The sequence below is a fragment of the Simochromis diagramma genome, unplaced genomic scaffold, assembly GCF_900408965.1.
Source record: "Simochromis diagramma unplaced genomic scaffold, fSimDia1.1 OVJJ01000685.1, whole genome shotgun sequence".
NCBI classification, from domain to species: domain Eukaryota; kingdom Metazoa; phylum Chordata; class Actinopteri; order Cichliformes; family Cichlidae; genus Simochromis; species Simochromis diagramma.
In genome coordinates this window covers 8,599,880-8,615,921 of record NW_024387477.1, presented here as the reverse complement: position 1 = coordinate 8,615,921, position 16,042 = coordinate 8,599,880, and the positions used below count along the sequence as shown (strand labels likewise).

General features: G+C 41.3%; 1 protein-coding gene and 1 long non-coding RNA gene across 3 annotated transcripts in view; one reads left to right on the top strand and one right to left on the bottom strand.

The window, feature by feature from the left end:
- Positions 1-243: 243 nt before the first annotated feature.
- The window catches only part of LOC120723944 (interferon-induced very large GTPase 1-like), a 48,651-nt gene continuing 32,852 nt past the window's right edge, over positions 244-16,042 (bottom strand). For both annotated transcript variants that reach the window (XM_040015806.1, XM_040015805.1), the window contains 2 exons: positions 5,477-5,517; positions 244-5,368 (listed from right to left, as the gene is read on the bottom strand). In XM_040015806.1, the coding sequence (XP_039871740.1) occupies positions 509-5,368; positions 5,477-5,517 (4,901 nt within the window). In that variant the 3' untranslated portion in view covers positions 244-508. The remainder of the gene's footprint in view (positions 5,369-5,476; positions 5,518-16,042) is intronic.
- On the top strand, positions 12,651-16,036 carry LOC120723947. Its single transcript, XR_005693840.1, has 3 exons — positions 12,651-12,665; positions 14,925-14,930; positions 15,934-16,036. It is a non-coding gene; the product is annotated as an uncharacterized LOC120723947 (long non-coding RNA).

Here is a 16,042-nt window from a genome sequence, read left to right as displayed (position 1 = left end):
CACCCAGTGTATATACTATATGTGTGTGTGTGTGTGTATATATATATATATATATATATATATATGTATATATGTGTGTGTATGTATATATATATATATATATATATATGTATGTTCTTCCTCTACACCCCCCAATTTGTGCACATGTCGAGGAGCGTGTCAGGTTACATTTCACTGTGTGTTATACTTGTATAACTATGCATGTGACAAATAATAAAGAACCTTGAACCTTGAACCTTTGTTCAATGTAAGTGCAAAATACACACAAAAAGGTTTTATTACAAAAGCTACATTTCAATAAGAGTTACTTTTAAATGTTCAATCATTATTACATAGTAAGAGTCTAATCTCACATGCTGTGAGTCTCTTTAATTGTTAGAATTATGTATAACTATGTTGTAATAATCCTGTCATTTCTAAAAAGAATCTGCTATTTTACTTGAATCACTAAATCTTTCTTTCCGTCATTATGTAAGACATATAAACCGAAGAATGCTGTTTCTTTGACTCATTCGCACATTTCATCCAGACTTCTAATGGCTTTGCATTTAGAGATTGTTTTCCACTCACTAGGAATCTCTCCTCTTTCCTGGAATTTTAAGTTGTAGTACCCTTCCAGCTGATCTTGAAATCGACACACAAACCACTTCCAGTACGCCAGCTTAGACTCATCAGGAGTGATTCTCCAGTCAGCATACTCTGGACCAGCAGTTCTGTACCGTTTATAGGGAACAATTTCCTCTGAATCATGATGAGGATAAAAACTGCCATCACTTGCAACGTTTGTTGTGCAGAAATCAATGCTGAATTCCACTGTGCCTCTATAGTGCCATCCTTTGATTCCAGAAGGCCGATGAAAAGGGACACTATGGTCAGCACCACTGTGACCTTCAATGGTGTTAGTACAAACAGCTGCACAGAAGGGACATGTTACCCAGCAACAATTACACAGCTGGTCAATGAGGATTTCATCAGGCTTCAGCCTGGATTCCTTCAGTTTATTCAATGAGAGACTCCTTATCTCATCACTTATGGGTGTAAATTCTTTCTTTAATGCTTCCATTAAGAAATCAAAATTATTAATGTCACTGAAGTTTTGAGAAGAAAACGTATCAAGAGTTAACTCATCTTTTAGCAAACTAGAAAATTCCTTCAGCCACATCTTTATGTCTCCTCCCTGACTTTGGACATTCTGTGTTGCTGTAGATAAAGCTTGTCTCACCAGCATGTTGACATCATCAACATTTTTCTTGAGTATATTCACAGTTTCATCTTTGTGATCTCTGAAGATGTATTTCTTTACTTCTGCTTTTATAAAAGCTTCTGTTTGGCTTCTTGGATTTCTGATGTAGGTTATGAAATCATCAAAGTCTTCTTTCTCAGCGAGTGACTTCAACACATGTTTCTCCAAGTTCAGTCTGTTCCCACTGAATGCTGGGAAACTACACCTCATCTCTCCAGCCAGACCAATGGCAGTCTTGTTACAGACAGCCTCAACAATGGAAGCTTTCATCTTTTCACAGATCAGTTCTGCGAGCACAACAGCAGATAAGTGTCCTTTGCAAAAGCTTTTAAAAACTGTGTAATACTGTGTTTTCTTGTTTGTTAAATAAGTAAGTGGATCATGCTTCATTTTGAATTCCTCCTGGGAGTCTAGAAGCAAAATCTCTGCTTTGTAGAAAACATACAGTAAGAGATCGACTTTAAAGTCCTTCTTCACAGTACATTTACTTTCTGACTGAAATTTCTCCACTTTTTCTTTTACAATTTTTGCCACTTCTTGCAAGTAAGCTGATGTGTAGCCTCTTGTAGCCACAGGTTTGGCTCTGATTGAATCAAGGGACAGTTTTTCAGCTTTGTCAATGAGCAATCTGATCTGTTGCTGTTCATGACAAGATAAAGCACAGTGTGATTTATGCTGTGAACTGTATCGAAAAAATGTTTTGGTATACTTCCAAAAATTTGAGACAGGTTTTTTAACATATGTGCCTAGTATACTTGTGTGATGGTAATTCTCTACAATATCTCGACTTGGTTCACTTTCGCTTGTCTCATCAAGACCTTTAATCTTTTGAAGGATGACATAATCTGAATAATCACCAACACTGGATATTTTCTTGTAACTGCCACTTGTTTTGGATTCATTTATGAGAATAGGTTCAAAACCAAGTTCTTGGAGGATTTTAAACTGATCCTCTTCCAGGTCGATGTCTTCAACAGGTTTTATATCTGCTGTTATTTCAGTGACCCAGTCACTCCAAACAGAGCTGAACTGTTTTTGAAGTTCTTCTTCATCTTTGGCCTTATCCTTCAGCTGCTGAGCGAGCTCTTTGCTCTTCTGTAGCAGCTTGTCCTCAAACTCTTTTTTCTTATCATCCAGCTTTTTACGAGCCTCCTTTTGTTGAATAACTTCATCCAGTTTTCTTTTCACTGTTCTCACCTGTTCATCGTGAACCTCTTTAAGTTTGGTTTCAAACCGTCCTCTCCACTGAGCCAAAAATTCTTTTTCTCTGTTTTCGTCAAAATACTTTTTCATTGCTGTTTTTATTTCTTCATATGTCTTGCTTGTTTTTTCTTTGAGATAGGTCAGCTCCACTTTGTTAAGATTTCCATTTTCTATTCTGTTATAAAGCTGATTTTCAGCAGTCAACATGTTGCTCCTGAGGTCCCAAGTCCAGTTTCCATATTGGATCTCCAATTTTCTGTATGCTGCAATTTCAAGTGTATTTTTAAAACTGAAAATAAAGTTTTCATTGAGGAGGGCACTCCACAGATCTTGAATTGTATTTCTGAACTGTGACAGCGTGATCCCATCAGACTTTGAAGCTTTAGAGAGGATGACGTTCTTCACTTCTTGGATGCTCTCACTATAACCTGGATTAGGAGGAGCCATGGGTGGACTGCCCTCCCACAGCTGGGCACAGTATTTCACATCTTTTTGGACATCAAATTCAATGACATCACTGAAGCACTCTGCACTGTAAACTTCCTCTTCAGCTGCTAGTTTGGCCATTTTGTCCAGTTTTTCTTGCAGGCGTCTCTTTCCTTCCATGTTTTTCTCTGCTGCTGCAACATCTGTAACATTCTGGTGAACAAACACACAACTGGGAGAAAGTTTAACTTTCTTCATCCTCATGAAAGCCTGAACAACAATCTGCAGGATGTCCTGCATCTCAGATGGATTCTCTCCAAAGATGTTGATCAGTGTCAGGTTTCCCAGACCAACAACAAATGTTGCCAGTTCGTTGTCATGGTGAAGAGTGGTGTTACCTTCCAGCTCAAGAGCACGCAGTCCTTCAGTGTCCACCACTAGAAGATAGTCAAACTTCAAGTCTTTCTCTTTCTTCATCTCCTCTGATACTTTGAGCAGCTGCATGAAAGCACCTTTGGTGCACCTGCCTGCACTCACTGCAAACTGCAACCCAAACATGGTGTTCAGCATTGTTGATTTTCCACTGCTTTGTATGCCCAAAACTGACAACACAAAAACTGTCTGGTCCCCCAGTTTCTTGATGACTTCCTCTAAAAGACTGGAGATCCATGTTAAAGGCACGTGACCTGCATCACCATCCATCAGCTCCATCGGGTGTCCTGATATCATCAGCTGTGCAGCCAGCTCAGGGTATTTAGACCAGTCAGTGTGTCTGCTCTCTCCTTCTATTGCTCTATGAGCTTCATAGATCTGTCCCATTTCTCTGAAGATGTGCTCCAAACCAAAAGTTGCAGACTGCAGATTTTTGGATATTTCTTCAAGCTCAGTTTGTTTCTTTACTAACAGATGTGATTTGTTTTGTTTGTTCTTTAAAGCCAAGACCTCAGACCATTTTTTATCATAACTTTGGAGAACTGAGGAAAGCTCATCTGTGGAGAGATCATCTATTAATATCTGAATCCATTTCAGAAAATACTGTTTGTCTGTCAGTGGCAAAGATGAGAGACTTTCAATGAACAACTCCATCAGTTTACTGCAGGAAGCATCGCATTGTTTCTGACGTATGGTTTTCAGTTCTTGTTGCTTTTTACTTTTCTCCTTTTCAATGTGTCCTCTGAGATTATATAGTTCTTTGTGTATTTTGCTCCACTTATGCCATAGATCACCTTGGCATGGGAGAAATTCATGTTTGATTTTCGAGACATTCATGTTATCCTTTGTAAACAGATGCATCATGTTCTTAGCAGCAGATTTCCCTCTTTGACAGGCTGGGTCGCTTTCATCCACTCTGATTCCAGAGACCTCAGCCATCATTTCAAGCTGGAAGCATGGTTTTAAGCTGGGACCATCTAGAGAAGATAAAACTTCTTTAATGATCTCTTTCAGTTGTTCGGATACATCTGCCTGGCTTCTGTCCTTGAGACCTATGATGTATATTCCCTTTTTTGCCTTAATGTTACAGCTGTCGACACAGAGACAAATTAAAGGCTTGTGAGATTTAAGACAAGCTGATATAAATGCCTTGTTTTTTTGATTTTCCTGCAGAGAAGCAACAAAAACAATGTTCACTGAGGATTTTTCAATTAGTATGTCACGCTGTTTTTCAGTTGACAGAGCATCACCACGAAGATTACAAAAGGCAATGCAGTCATTGAAGGCATCATTGGGTTTTCCAGCAGGACAGTACCAGGCAATCTCTGCCACACCATCTATCAGATATCGAGACTTGGTGCTTCCTGGACAGTTTCTATGAAAGAAGGTGTTGTGACGGTCGTTGATCAAAGTGTTGATCAGCTGAGATTTAGACACTGACAGAGAACCCAGGCGGAAAAATGACACCAAGGGTGTCTGAGCTTTACAGGCTGGAACACTCTTCATAGTGACAGTGTTGGAGCCGTCTTTGATTTCAGTCACCTTCCAGGTTTTTGTTATTTGTCTGAAAGTCCACAGAGGACACTCGATCTCCATAGTGACTGGGTCAGGAACGAGCAAAGGTAAGGCATACTGACACTGAGAGAGCTTTGTAATCATCATCTGTTTAAGGAAGCTGTCTGAGCAGTGAAATACTGCCATCTGAACGTCTATTGGATGCACACGAGTCTGTTCTGTGAGATCTTTGTCTACAATACTTAATAAAGCATCCAAATCACTGAAATCATTCTCAGTACTTTCATTGTCTCTAATAGACTCTGAATGGGTTGCCTCAGGACTGTCTTGTCTTACAGGAATATATCTAGCTCTATAGTCTAACATCAACATCCTGTATAGAAAAATGTGAGCTAGCTCTTTCTCAGATGTCACATGGTGCTGTTTCACAGGTTCAGATATTTGAAGAAAATCTGCTGGTGATAACGTCTGTTGAAGTTGAAGTCTGACAAACAGCTTTGTTTCTTGACGTGATGTTGTGTTGCTGCTGTCTTCAGAACCATTCCATGACTGCAGTAAATAAGCAAATAAACATGTAGTCATGTAAAGAAAGTTATAAAGTGTAGTAAAGTAAATTGTTCTTCACATCTGTTTAAATAAATGGTGATTTTTTTTTACCTTGTCCTTGATTGTACTGATGTCCTTGATGTCTGAAGTTCCTGTAGTTTAAAGTAGAACCAAAACGCTGAATCAACATGTGCTCAATCCAATACAATTCTCTAGTTTTTATTTTTTATTTTTTGTTGTTGTTTTGCAAAACTTTCAACCTCTTTGTTTTTCTTAACTCCATAGTTTAAATAGATAGACTGGTTCTTATATAGCGCTTTTCTACTCTTCTGAGCACTCAAAGCGCTTTACACAACTTGTGCATTCACACAAGCACATTGATCTAAGTGCTTTCTAAGTAACATTCACACACATTCATACTCCGATGGATGCATCGGAGAGCAATTTGGGGTTAATATCTTGGCCAAGGATGGCAAGATATTAACTTGCCAAATATCAGACTAGGGGAAGCCAGGAATTGAACCACCAACCTTCCAATCAGTAGATGACCTGCTCTACCGCCTGAGCTACAGTCACCCCAGACTGTTATCAAGACCTTCACCCTACACACAAGATCCCTGGTTTGAGCCTGGGAGGAGGTGCAAAACCTGGATAGGGTTGTGTGAGGACACCCAGTGTAAATGTGTGCCAAATGAATTATACAAATCAATCTGCTGTGGTGAACTCTAGTCAATAGCAGCTGAAGTAAGCTTCTTTTAACAATTTCTGTTTTTGTTTTTTTTTCCCTGTTAATGTAGAATCCAAATTTTTTATTTTTAAAAAAAAAAACCCTCTTAGTGGTTTCAGATGATTGTGTAGCTGGCAGAGAGGGCAGGAGACTAAACAAGATGAAGCATGACCAGGACAAGACAGTCTGAAGAAAAGTGAAGAAACTGAAGAAAAGTAGGGATTAGAAGCTCGATACAGACGTTTTGAAACTGTGTAAAGTGCAGCTGTTTCGAAACACTGATACAAATTGCGGTTCCAAACACCCAGGTCACGTGACCATGACTAAATCCAAGGTCTTGGTGTATTTCACCATAGTTTCAACAGGTGGCCTACCTGCTGCTTCTAGGCAAGGCACCAGGATTAATATTTTGTTACGAAACAGAGTTATTTGTAATTACTGAATTCTTGTTTTTGATACTACCGCTTCCATTTATAGTACACCCATGTATAAGAGAAAACAATACCCCATTTGTCATTATTATTTTTGCTGTGGATTGTGAAGACCAATGTAATCCATCCAAGCACTTAAACACTAGAATCAAAATTATAATCAAATATATATATGGACTATTATAATGATTACTGGCATATAGATGAAAGAAAGCAAAAAAGACAGAAACTGGTGAGTGAGCTCTATTCACTCCTATCAGCAGAAAAAGAGAGAGTAGTGCTAATGAGTGCTACTCATTAAAATATCTCAATAAACACTGCTTCTGCTTTCAAGGAGAAAATAAAACAGGCAGGAGTTTTCAGCTCTGACTCCATCTGTTCTCCAGTTTTTTTCTTTTGTCAGAAATTGTTAATTCTTGTAATAAGTTATGTCATCCTCACTATAACCTGCTGATCACATACTGTACTGCCATAGGGAAAACATTTATAATGTAAATACAAAAGTTAAAAAACATCCAATAAGTACAAGCAATCTACAGTAGGTATAGGTTGCAGACAAAGTTAAAAAGAGTTTCTTCATGGTTCAGAGGTTGCTCAGCAGAAAATGACTTAAGAATGTACTAGGTAACATGCGTGAAATGGACTCTTGCCATTGGTCAGAATTAGCTTATCAATATATAATAAAAATTAATGCATGGCAGCTTCTAGCTTTGATTGAAAGTGTAGAACAAACCTGATGATGTAAGGAACACACAGAAAAACTCAAAAGTCGACCAAACACATCCAAAGTTTGAGGGCTGTGAGCAAAAGACAAAGCTCACTGAGCCCAAAACCAGCTGCAATCCTATGTGGTTATTACAATAAATACAGCAGTCCGCTAAAAACAAAATAAAAACCACTTGCACGAAATCTTGCTGAAACCCAGGACCCGGGCGATGAGGGATGTACCGCATTCTGGTAAGGTGTCAAGGGGTATACACCGTGCTTTGGTGGACACAGGTTGTATATTGACCCTGGTCCACCAAAACCTGGTTCCCCCTGTGGATTTGTTGGAAGCAGAGTGGGTGTAGGTGGAATGTGTGTATGGGGACGTTGCTGCTAAAATTCAGGTGCAAAACACATAAGATAAGGGCTGCTGTTAGCCCGTGCCTGTCATGTCCCCTAATTTTGGGCACTAATTGGTCGGGGTTTAATAACCTGTTGTATTTGGGGATACAACAGGTTAGATTTGTGTGGTGTTTGCACGGTGCTCAGCGGTGATGCATTGTTGTCCAACACTGACACCGGGGAGGAGCAGACGTCAGAGCCTTCTACGGAGGCCCTGCCGTCTCTAGGGGTTCACCCCACGGAAGATTTTCCACTGGAGCAGTCTCATGATGACACCCTACGCTCAGCCTACGACCAAGTGATATTGATGGTCATCTGGTCTGACCTGAGGCTGTGCAGACATACCTGCACTTCGTATTAGAGATGGACCGATCCGATATTACGTATCGGTATCGGTATCGGTCCGATACTGACCTAAATTACTGGATCGGATATCGGAGAAAAATAAAAAATGTATTCCGATCCATTAAATATCACGAAAGCACCTCACAAAACTTGCAACACGCCGTAATTCGCCTCAGAACGTTAGCACGTCGGAGCAGTATGCATGATAGAGCGGCTGTGGCATGCGGGACCTGTCGGTGGTCTGGATAGCATTTGGAGCTTCGCTAGCAACCCGGCATTTCATCTCCGACAAAGTTATCCCCGAGAGAAGTAAAGCAAGTGTGTAAGTCCATCTCTGAATGTTTGTAAAGCATTCCTGCGTTAAGCTTAACAAACGATATATGGAGCGACTGCCTCTTCTTGCTGCTACTTCAATCATGAAACTGCTTAATGATCAGCTGATTGGCTTTTCTGTCGCGAGTCCGTCTCTCTTGTTTGCTTTTGGCCCACTTTGCACCAGAAAGAGGAAACCAGCGGCTGAACAACAGCAGCACGTTTAAGCTTGATCAGCTGTTGTTAGAATTTATTTAATATTACTTTCTACACCGGGATCTTTTTCTACGTAGCTGACGGCTGGTAACTGTGCAGGGGCGGATCTAGCAAAGTTTAGCCAGGGGGGCCGATAGGGCATTAACAGGGAAAAGGGGGCACAAAGACATACTTTTCTTTCTTATTCTCATTTAAAATGTCTAGCTTTTAATAAATAATTATCTGACACCCAAAGTTTTAATTTGATGTAAAATGAATAGAAGTCAATTACTGTATATAGTAACTATTAAGTCTAATATACCCTAGTAAGCTATAGTACTTTTTCCTTTGGGAAGGTACCATCTGTGCAGTCTGCAATTTTGTTGAAGAAAGATGTTGAATCTATTTAATATTTCTTGAAAAATAATTTATTTCTGTGCATTTTTTCCCACACTGCATCAAATTAAGGTTGATTACGTCGATTAAGCATCATGAGGTGGAGCGTGAGGGGTGGTTCCCTATTTTTTATTTATTTATTTTTGTTGTTGCTGGGAGTTGGAACCCTATTAGTTAGGTTGCTTAATATTTATGCTAAGTACTCTTTAAAATACCAGAATAGGGAGGATGGTGTAGGTTTAAGTTTATTAGATTGATCAGTATTGCTGAACTATGAAATATTTTTTTTTGCATACAGGTATAACAGAATAGCTTTAGTGTAGTTGTTGTTTTAAACTTGAGTATGAACTTATACAAAATGCAGCAAGATATTTAAAAAACAGTTTTGTTGATTAAAAAACACTATATCGGATTCATATCGGTATCGGCAGATATCCAAATTTATGATATCGGTATCGGTATCGGACATAAAAAAGTGGTATCGTGCCATCTCTACTTCGTATTAGGGAATGATAGGCTGTATTGAGTCAGTTGCAACACTCGCACTGATAACATACACAGCCAGTTGTTGGTGCTGCAAAGCCGTCGGGAAATTATTTTCCAGGCAGCTCATTACAACTTCATGGCAGGGCATATGGGATGCGACAAAACTCTGGAAAAAATAATGGCCTGATTTTATTGTCCGGTCATCTGGGCAGATGTGCAGCGCTAGTGCGCGTCATGCCCGGAGTGTCAGCTGGTTAACCAGCCAGCCGTTCCAAAAGCACCATTGTGCACTTTACCATTAATGGAGGTCCTGCTCGAACACATTGGTGTGGACTGCATCGGGCCATTTCACCGGAGTGCACGTGGATATTGCTGTTTATTAATTCTGGTACATTATGCAACACAATACCCGTAAGCAGTGCACACTACTGTGCACCATCTCTTGTTTGCATTGCAGGAGGTGCCCCAGGCCTCCACGGGATTTTCTCCCTTTGAATTACTGTTTGCCACAGGGTGTACTCTACCTTATTAAAGAAAACTGGAATGTCCAAGCCCCGCAAAAAAAACTGAGATTCCGTATGTGTTAAACCTGAAAGCAAAGCTATACACTTCGGGGAGGTTATCATGCGCAAATTTGCTCCAGGCCCAGCAGCATCAGGAAAACCTGTACAACAGAGGGACAAGACAGGCAATTTTGACCAGGAGTTAAAGTGCTTGTATAACTCCCTTTTTCCAGCTCCAAACTACCTCACACAGGCCCATCCTGGCCGTACCTCTCTCATTGAGAACCATTTTGAAATGCAGCCTGGTGCGTTCACGGCCCTACAGGTTGCCTGAACATAAATGATAAATGGCCTGTATTTGTATAGCGCTTTACTAGTCCCTAAGGACCCCAAATTGCTTTACACATCCAGTCATCCACCCATTCACACACTGGTGATGGCAAGCTACATTGTAGCCACAGCCACCCTGGGGTGCACTGACAGAGGCGAGGCTGCCGGACACTGGCGCCACCAGGCCCTCTGACCACCACCAGTAGACAACGGGTGAAGTGTCTTGCCCAAGGACACAATGACCGAGACTGTCCGAGCTGGGGCTGGAACTGGCAACCTTCCGATTACAAGGCGAACTCCCAACTCTTGAGCCACAATCGCCCCATAAAGGAAAGATAGTTCAGAGGGAATTGGCTGAGATGCTGAAGCTGGGAGTAATAGAAGAGCTGACTATCGCAAGGTGAACGAAGTGTCACAGTTCGCTGCTTATCCCATGGCCCAGGTTGACGAGCTCCTGTAGTGGTTAGGCACTGCCCGCTTTTTCACGACACTGGATTTGACCAAGGGCTACTGGAAGATTCCCTTATCTGCAGTCCCTGGAAAAAACAGCTTTCACATGCCATGGATGTGACCCCGGCCTCAGATGGGCAGTGGGGGTGTGGTCTCTGGCCTGCTGCTGTGGAGAGCGGTACAGTTAGCTTTCAGAGCAGTGCTGAGGTGTGGCAGAGAGGGCAGGTGAAGGTGCTCAACGTAATGGTCCTCTTCTTCTCTGTGTATATATAGTGACGGTGGAGGTGGAGGAAGGTGTTGAATGGAGCAGCTGTTCCCGAGTGATTGGCGCCGAAATGTCAAAAATAGCTGCAAAAAATGAAATAAAAACCACTTGCACTTGCGCGAAATCCCCTGTGTGTGGGGCCCTTATCACATATGGTAACACAACTGGGAAAACAGGAAGTAATATAAACTAAACTGGGGTATACAGAAAGCCAACAAACAGTGCATACAGCCAGTTAGGAGGGAGATCTAGTGCAGGACAGAGGGATACACAGACATAATTACACACAAGGACAAATAAAGGAACAAACGGCTGGGGGCAACACAGCTGAATGTGATCTAACTAATGAGACAGGGGGCAACAAATTTTTACATGACACACACCAGACAGGAGACTATCTAGACTAAGTAACACAGGAAGCACTAAGACGCAGACTAATTCACACAACATGACACAGGAGCTAGGAGGAAAGAACACTCGGGGAAATGAGACGGACTAGAGAGATAATGGAAGGAGACAACAAGGTTGAGGGAGATAAGACAGAGAGAGAGAGAGAGAGAGCAAAGGACCAAGAGGGCGAGAGAGCCAGTGATGGGAATAATGGTGTTAAAAGTAACGCCGTTACTAACACAGTTACTTTTTTCAGTAATTAGTAATCTAACAAATTACTATTTCTATTGTTACAACGCTGTTACCATTACTAACATGAAAATGCGGTGCCAATGTCTTACTACTTTTCAACACACAGAGAGTTGAAGCTGTCTTCAGCTTACCAGGAGCTAGTGGGGCAAAACAATCACACAGGTGCTGCTGATTGGCTGAGGAAGAATAGCCATGGTAAACCAATCACATGACCAATTTCAGATGACATAGCGACAACCCTGAGTCTCCATTTCTCTGTTAAAAGTGGGGATTTCAAACTATATACCAGTTTTTACATTGTGTTGATAGGTCACATAAAACCAGAGTCATGATAAAATGTGTTTTCCTGAATACTATCGCTATGCTTACTGCAGGAAGAAATGGTAAAACTGCATTTTCTAAGGAAAGCACCACAAAGTAAAACAAAAACAGAAAACCCTTTCCTGTCACGGTCCTGGGTCGTGTGACCCAGACCCAGTATTTTTGTGTTTCATTGTATTTTGATATTCATTATTTATGTTTGAGCTCATTTAGTCTTTAGCTCCTAGGATGCCTAGTTGTAGTTCTTTGTTCATTTAGACTCCTTTGTGTCATCTTCCCCTGTGTTAAAGTTCCCCTTGTTTTTGATTGTGTCTTCTCTGTTATGTTTTATGTCTCAAATCAAATCAAATCACTTTTATTGTGACATCACATTACTGGTACAGTGGTATAGCACATTCAGATTCAGAAGACTTTATTTATCCCCAAGGGGCAATTAGGAGACTGACCTTGCTGACCGTACATAAAATACACAAACATCACATTGGGGAGACAGGTCAGGCTAGGTAGCTGGCCGGTCAGCCGCACGAGCAGCGACCCGGAACCAAACAACAATGGAAAATGCACAACATGAGGAAAGACGAGGAGAAAAAAAAGAACTCCCCCCAGACTGAGCTCCAACAGGGAGATCAGTTTTAGAACAGAAAAAAAAACACCTCAGCACATAGCATATGAATCATCACATCTCACAAAACAGAAGACATAAGCTTCAAAGGCGTTTGGAGGGGGTTGGGGGGTGAGTGTAGGTCTGTGTCAGTGTACATGCGTGTGAGAGTGTGTTCAGTACGTGTGCGTGTGAGAGTGTGTTCAGTGTTCAACCAAGAGAAAGTGTCCTTTCTCTTTAATTCACACCACAGATTTTCAATAATATTCAGGTCTGGGGACTGATGGATTTTGAACAGTGTTTCGGGTCGCTGTCTTGTTTAAAGATTCAGCCCCGGCGCAGCTTCCGCTTTGTCACTGATTCCTTGACATTGGTCTCCAGAATCTGCTAATACTGAGTGGAATCCATGTGTCCCTCAACTTTGACAAGATTCCCAGTCCCTGCACTGGCCACACAGCCCCACAGCATAATGGAACCACCACCATATTTTACTGTAGGTAGCCGGTGTTTTTCTTGGAATGCTGTTTTCTTTTTCCTCCATGAATAACGCTCCTTGTTATGCCCAAATAACTCAGTTTTTGTTTCATCAGTCCACAGCACCTTATTCCTGAATGAAGCTGGCTTGTCCAACTGTGCTTTAGCAAACCTCAAGCAGCCCTGTTTGTGCTGTGGGCAGAGAAAAGGCTTCCTCTGCATCACTCTCGCATACAGCATCTCCTTGTGTAAAGTGCGCCGAATGGTTGAACAATGCACAGTGACTCCATCTGCTGCAACATGATGTTGTAGGTCTTTGGTGCTGGACTGGCGATTGACTCTAACTGTTATTACCATTCGTCGCTTCTGTCTATCCGAGATTTTTTTTGGTCTGCCACTTCGAGCCTTAACTTGAACTGAGCCTGTGGTCTTCCATTTTCTAAATATGTTCCTAACTGTGGAAACAGACAGCTTAAATCTCTGAGACAGCTTTCTGTATCCTTCCCCTAAACCAGCGGTCCCCAACCTTTTTTGCACCACGTACCGGTTTATGCCCGACAATATTTTCACGGACCGGCCTTTAAGGTGTCGCGGATAAATACAACAAAATAAAACTAGTACCGGTACCAAAAAAAAGAAAATTTATTCATAACACACGTGAAAAGACCCAGGAAAACCAAGTAAACGATAAAAACGATAACAAAATAACGCTGAAAACCGATAAAAACCCTGAAAACTATACATTTCACACATGAGCCTCAACTCTCGCAGCCCGGTACCAAACAACTCGCGGACCGGTACCGGTCCGAGGCCCGGGGGTTGGGGACCGCTGCCCTAAACCATGATGGTGAATCTTTGTCTTCAGGTCATTTGAGAGTTGTTTTGAGACCCCCATGTTGCTACTTTTCAGGGGAAATTAAAAGAGGAGGGAAACTTACAGTTGACCCTCTTAAATACGCTTTCTCATTATTGGATTTACCTGTATGTAGGTCAGGGGTCACTGAGCTTACCAAGCCAATTTGAGTTCCAATCTCCGTTCTAAAGGTTTTGGAATCAATAAAATGACAACAGTGCCCAAATTTATGCACCTGCCTAATTTTGTTTAAACAGTTATTGCACACTTTCTGTAAATCCAATAAACTTCATTTCACTTCTCAAATGTCACTGTGTGTCTCCTATATGATATATTTAACTGACATTTTTTATTGTAACAACAAACAATTTATACAGGAAAATAATGACTATTAACAAGGTTGCCCAAACTTTTGCATCCCACGAGTCTAGTTTCTTGTGTTCCATGCTTAGTTGCTGTCTCCACTGTGTCAAGTTCGCGTCTCTGTGATATACTGTTTTACTTTGAAGGTCTGTGTCTTATGTGAATGTGTCCTGCTTTGTTTCCTTGTCTCGTCCGTTCTGATTTATCCCAGCTGTGCCCTCCTTCTGCGTCTCATTCCCCTCGTTACTTCCCATTGTATTTAAACCCTGTGTTTCTCTGAGTCAGTGTTGTGAGGGATGATGGATCCTGTCTTATGTTTGGAAGATGATATCAGGAAAGCGCAAGTTAATAAAGAGGTGGTAGTTGCTGTCTTCTTTGATCTAAAAAAGGCATATGATATGCTTTGGAGAGAGGGTCTACTGATTAAGTTACATGAAGCGGGGATAGGAGGAAGTATGTTTAATTGGGTATCGGACTTTTTATGTGACAGAACAATTCAAGTTAAAATAGGGTCACATGTTTCTGAGCCGTGTGGAACAGAAAATGAAAAATGAAAATGGAACTCCTCAGGGAAGTGTGGTTAGCCCAACGGTTTTCTCACTTATGATCAATGATATTTTTAAAGGTGTGTCTGATAGTTGTGGTAAATCACTTTTTGCTGACGATGGAGGCTTGTTGGGAAAGACGGAAGGTTTTTAAGAATAGTTTTGGGTGGGTTGGAGATGATGGTGCCAGAACTTTTAAAGTGTTTGACAAAGTCTTTCGTCAGACGGTGTTGTGGCCTTTACGTCCCATATGGACATTGAAGTGTCTTGTTGTGGACAGCTCTTTAACGGACACTGGGAAGCGGAAAGTGACCACAGATATTTGTCAAAAATTCTATAACAGATTGGACAGCAAATACAGTGACTTTTTACAGGTGACCCATACAGATGGGTCAAAAGATCCTAAGACAGAAGCAACTGGTGTAGCAGTGGTAATTCCGGTGTTGAATATCAAGATTGCAAAAAGGACATCGACCCGTCTGGGTGTATATGCAGTTGAATTGTTTGCCATACTGCTGGCTCTTGAATGGGTGGAGGACAGCAGGGTCTCAAAAGTACTGATATGCAGTGATTCATTGTCCACATTATTAAGTATTGAACAGGGTTACACAACTACCCATCAGCAAATTCTGTATGATATTCTTTTTGCTCATCATAGACTGTCTGTTCAAAATAAACATGTGGTATTAATGTGGACTGCGGCTCATGTGGGTATCTTGGGTAATGAAAGAGCGGATAGGTTGGCCAAAGCAGCTGTTAAAAGAGTCGACATAGATGTACAGTTACCATTGTCAAAGTCTGAAGGGAAAAGTGTAGTTTGGGCAGAAAGTCGGAACTTGTGGCAAATGGCATGGGATAATGAAACAAAAGGGAGACATTTATATAGGGTGCAAAACACAATTGAAGCTAAGAGGAGTAGCGGACTGCAGAGACGTGAGGAGGTTGTTATCAGTCGAATACGAACGGACCACTGCTTTTTAAATGGTACTCTTTTTCGGATAGGGAAACATCCGACTGGGTTGTGTGATGGGTGCACTGATATGGAGACGGTTGAGCATGTACTCCTTAGTTGTGGGAAGTATGTAAGTCACAGGAGGGTGATGTGGGGTGAACTGAGTGGTGGAAGGGAACTTACATTTGAACAAGTGGTTGATAAGTTAAGTCATGGTGAAGGGAAAGTGGTGGTTTTTCGTTTTTTGAAAAGTACTGGTCTCATCAGGAGAATCTGAGGATTCAGGAGTGACGGACGGTTAACAGCCAGGAGATGGCAGTAATGCAACAGTTTTGGATGCAAGCTGCTGTTAAACTTGACTGAAGAAGAAGAGTCAGTG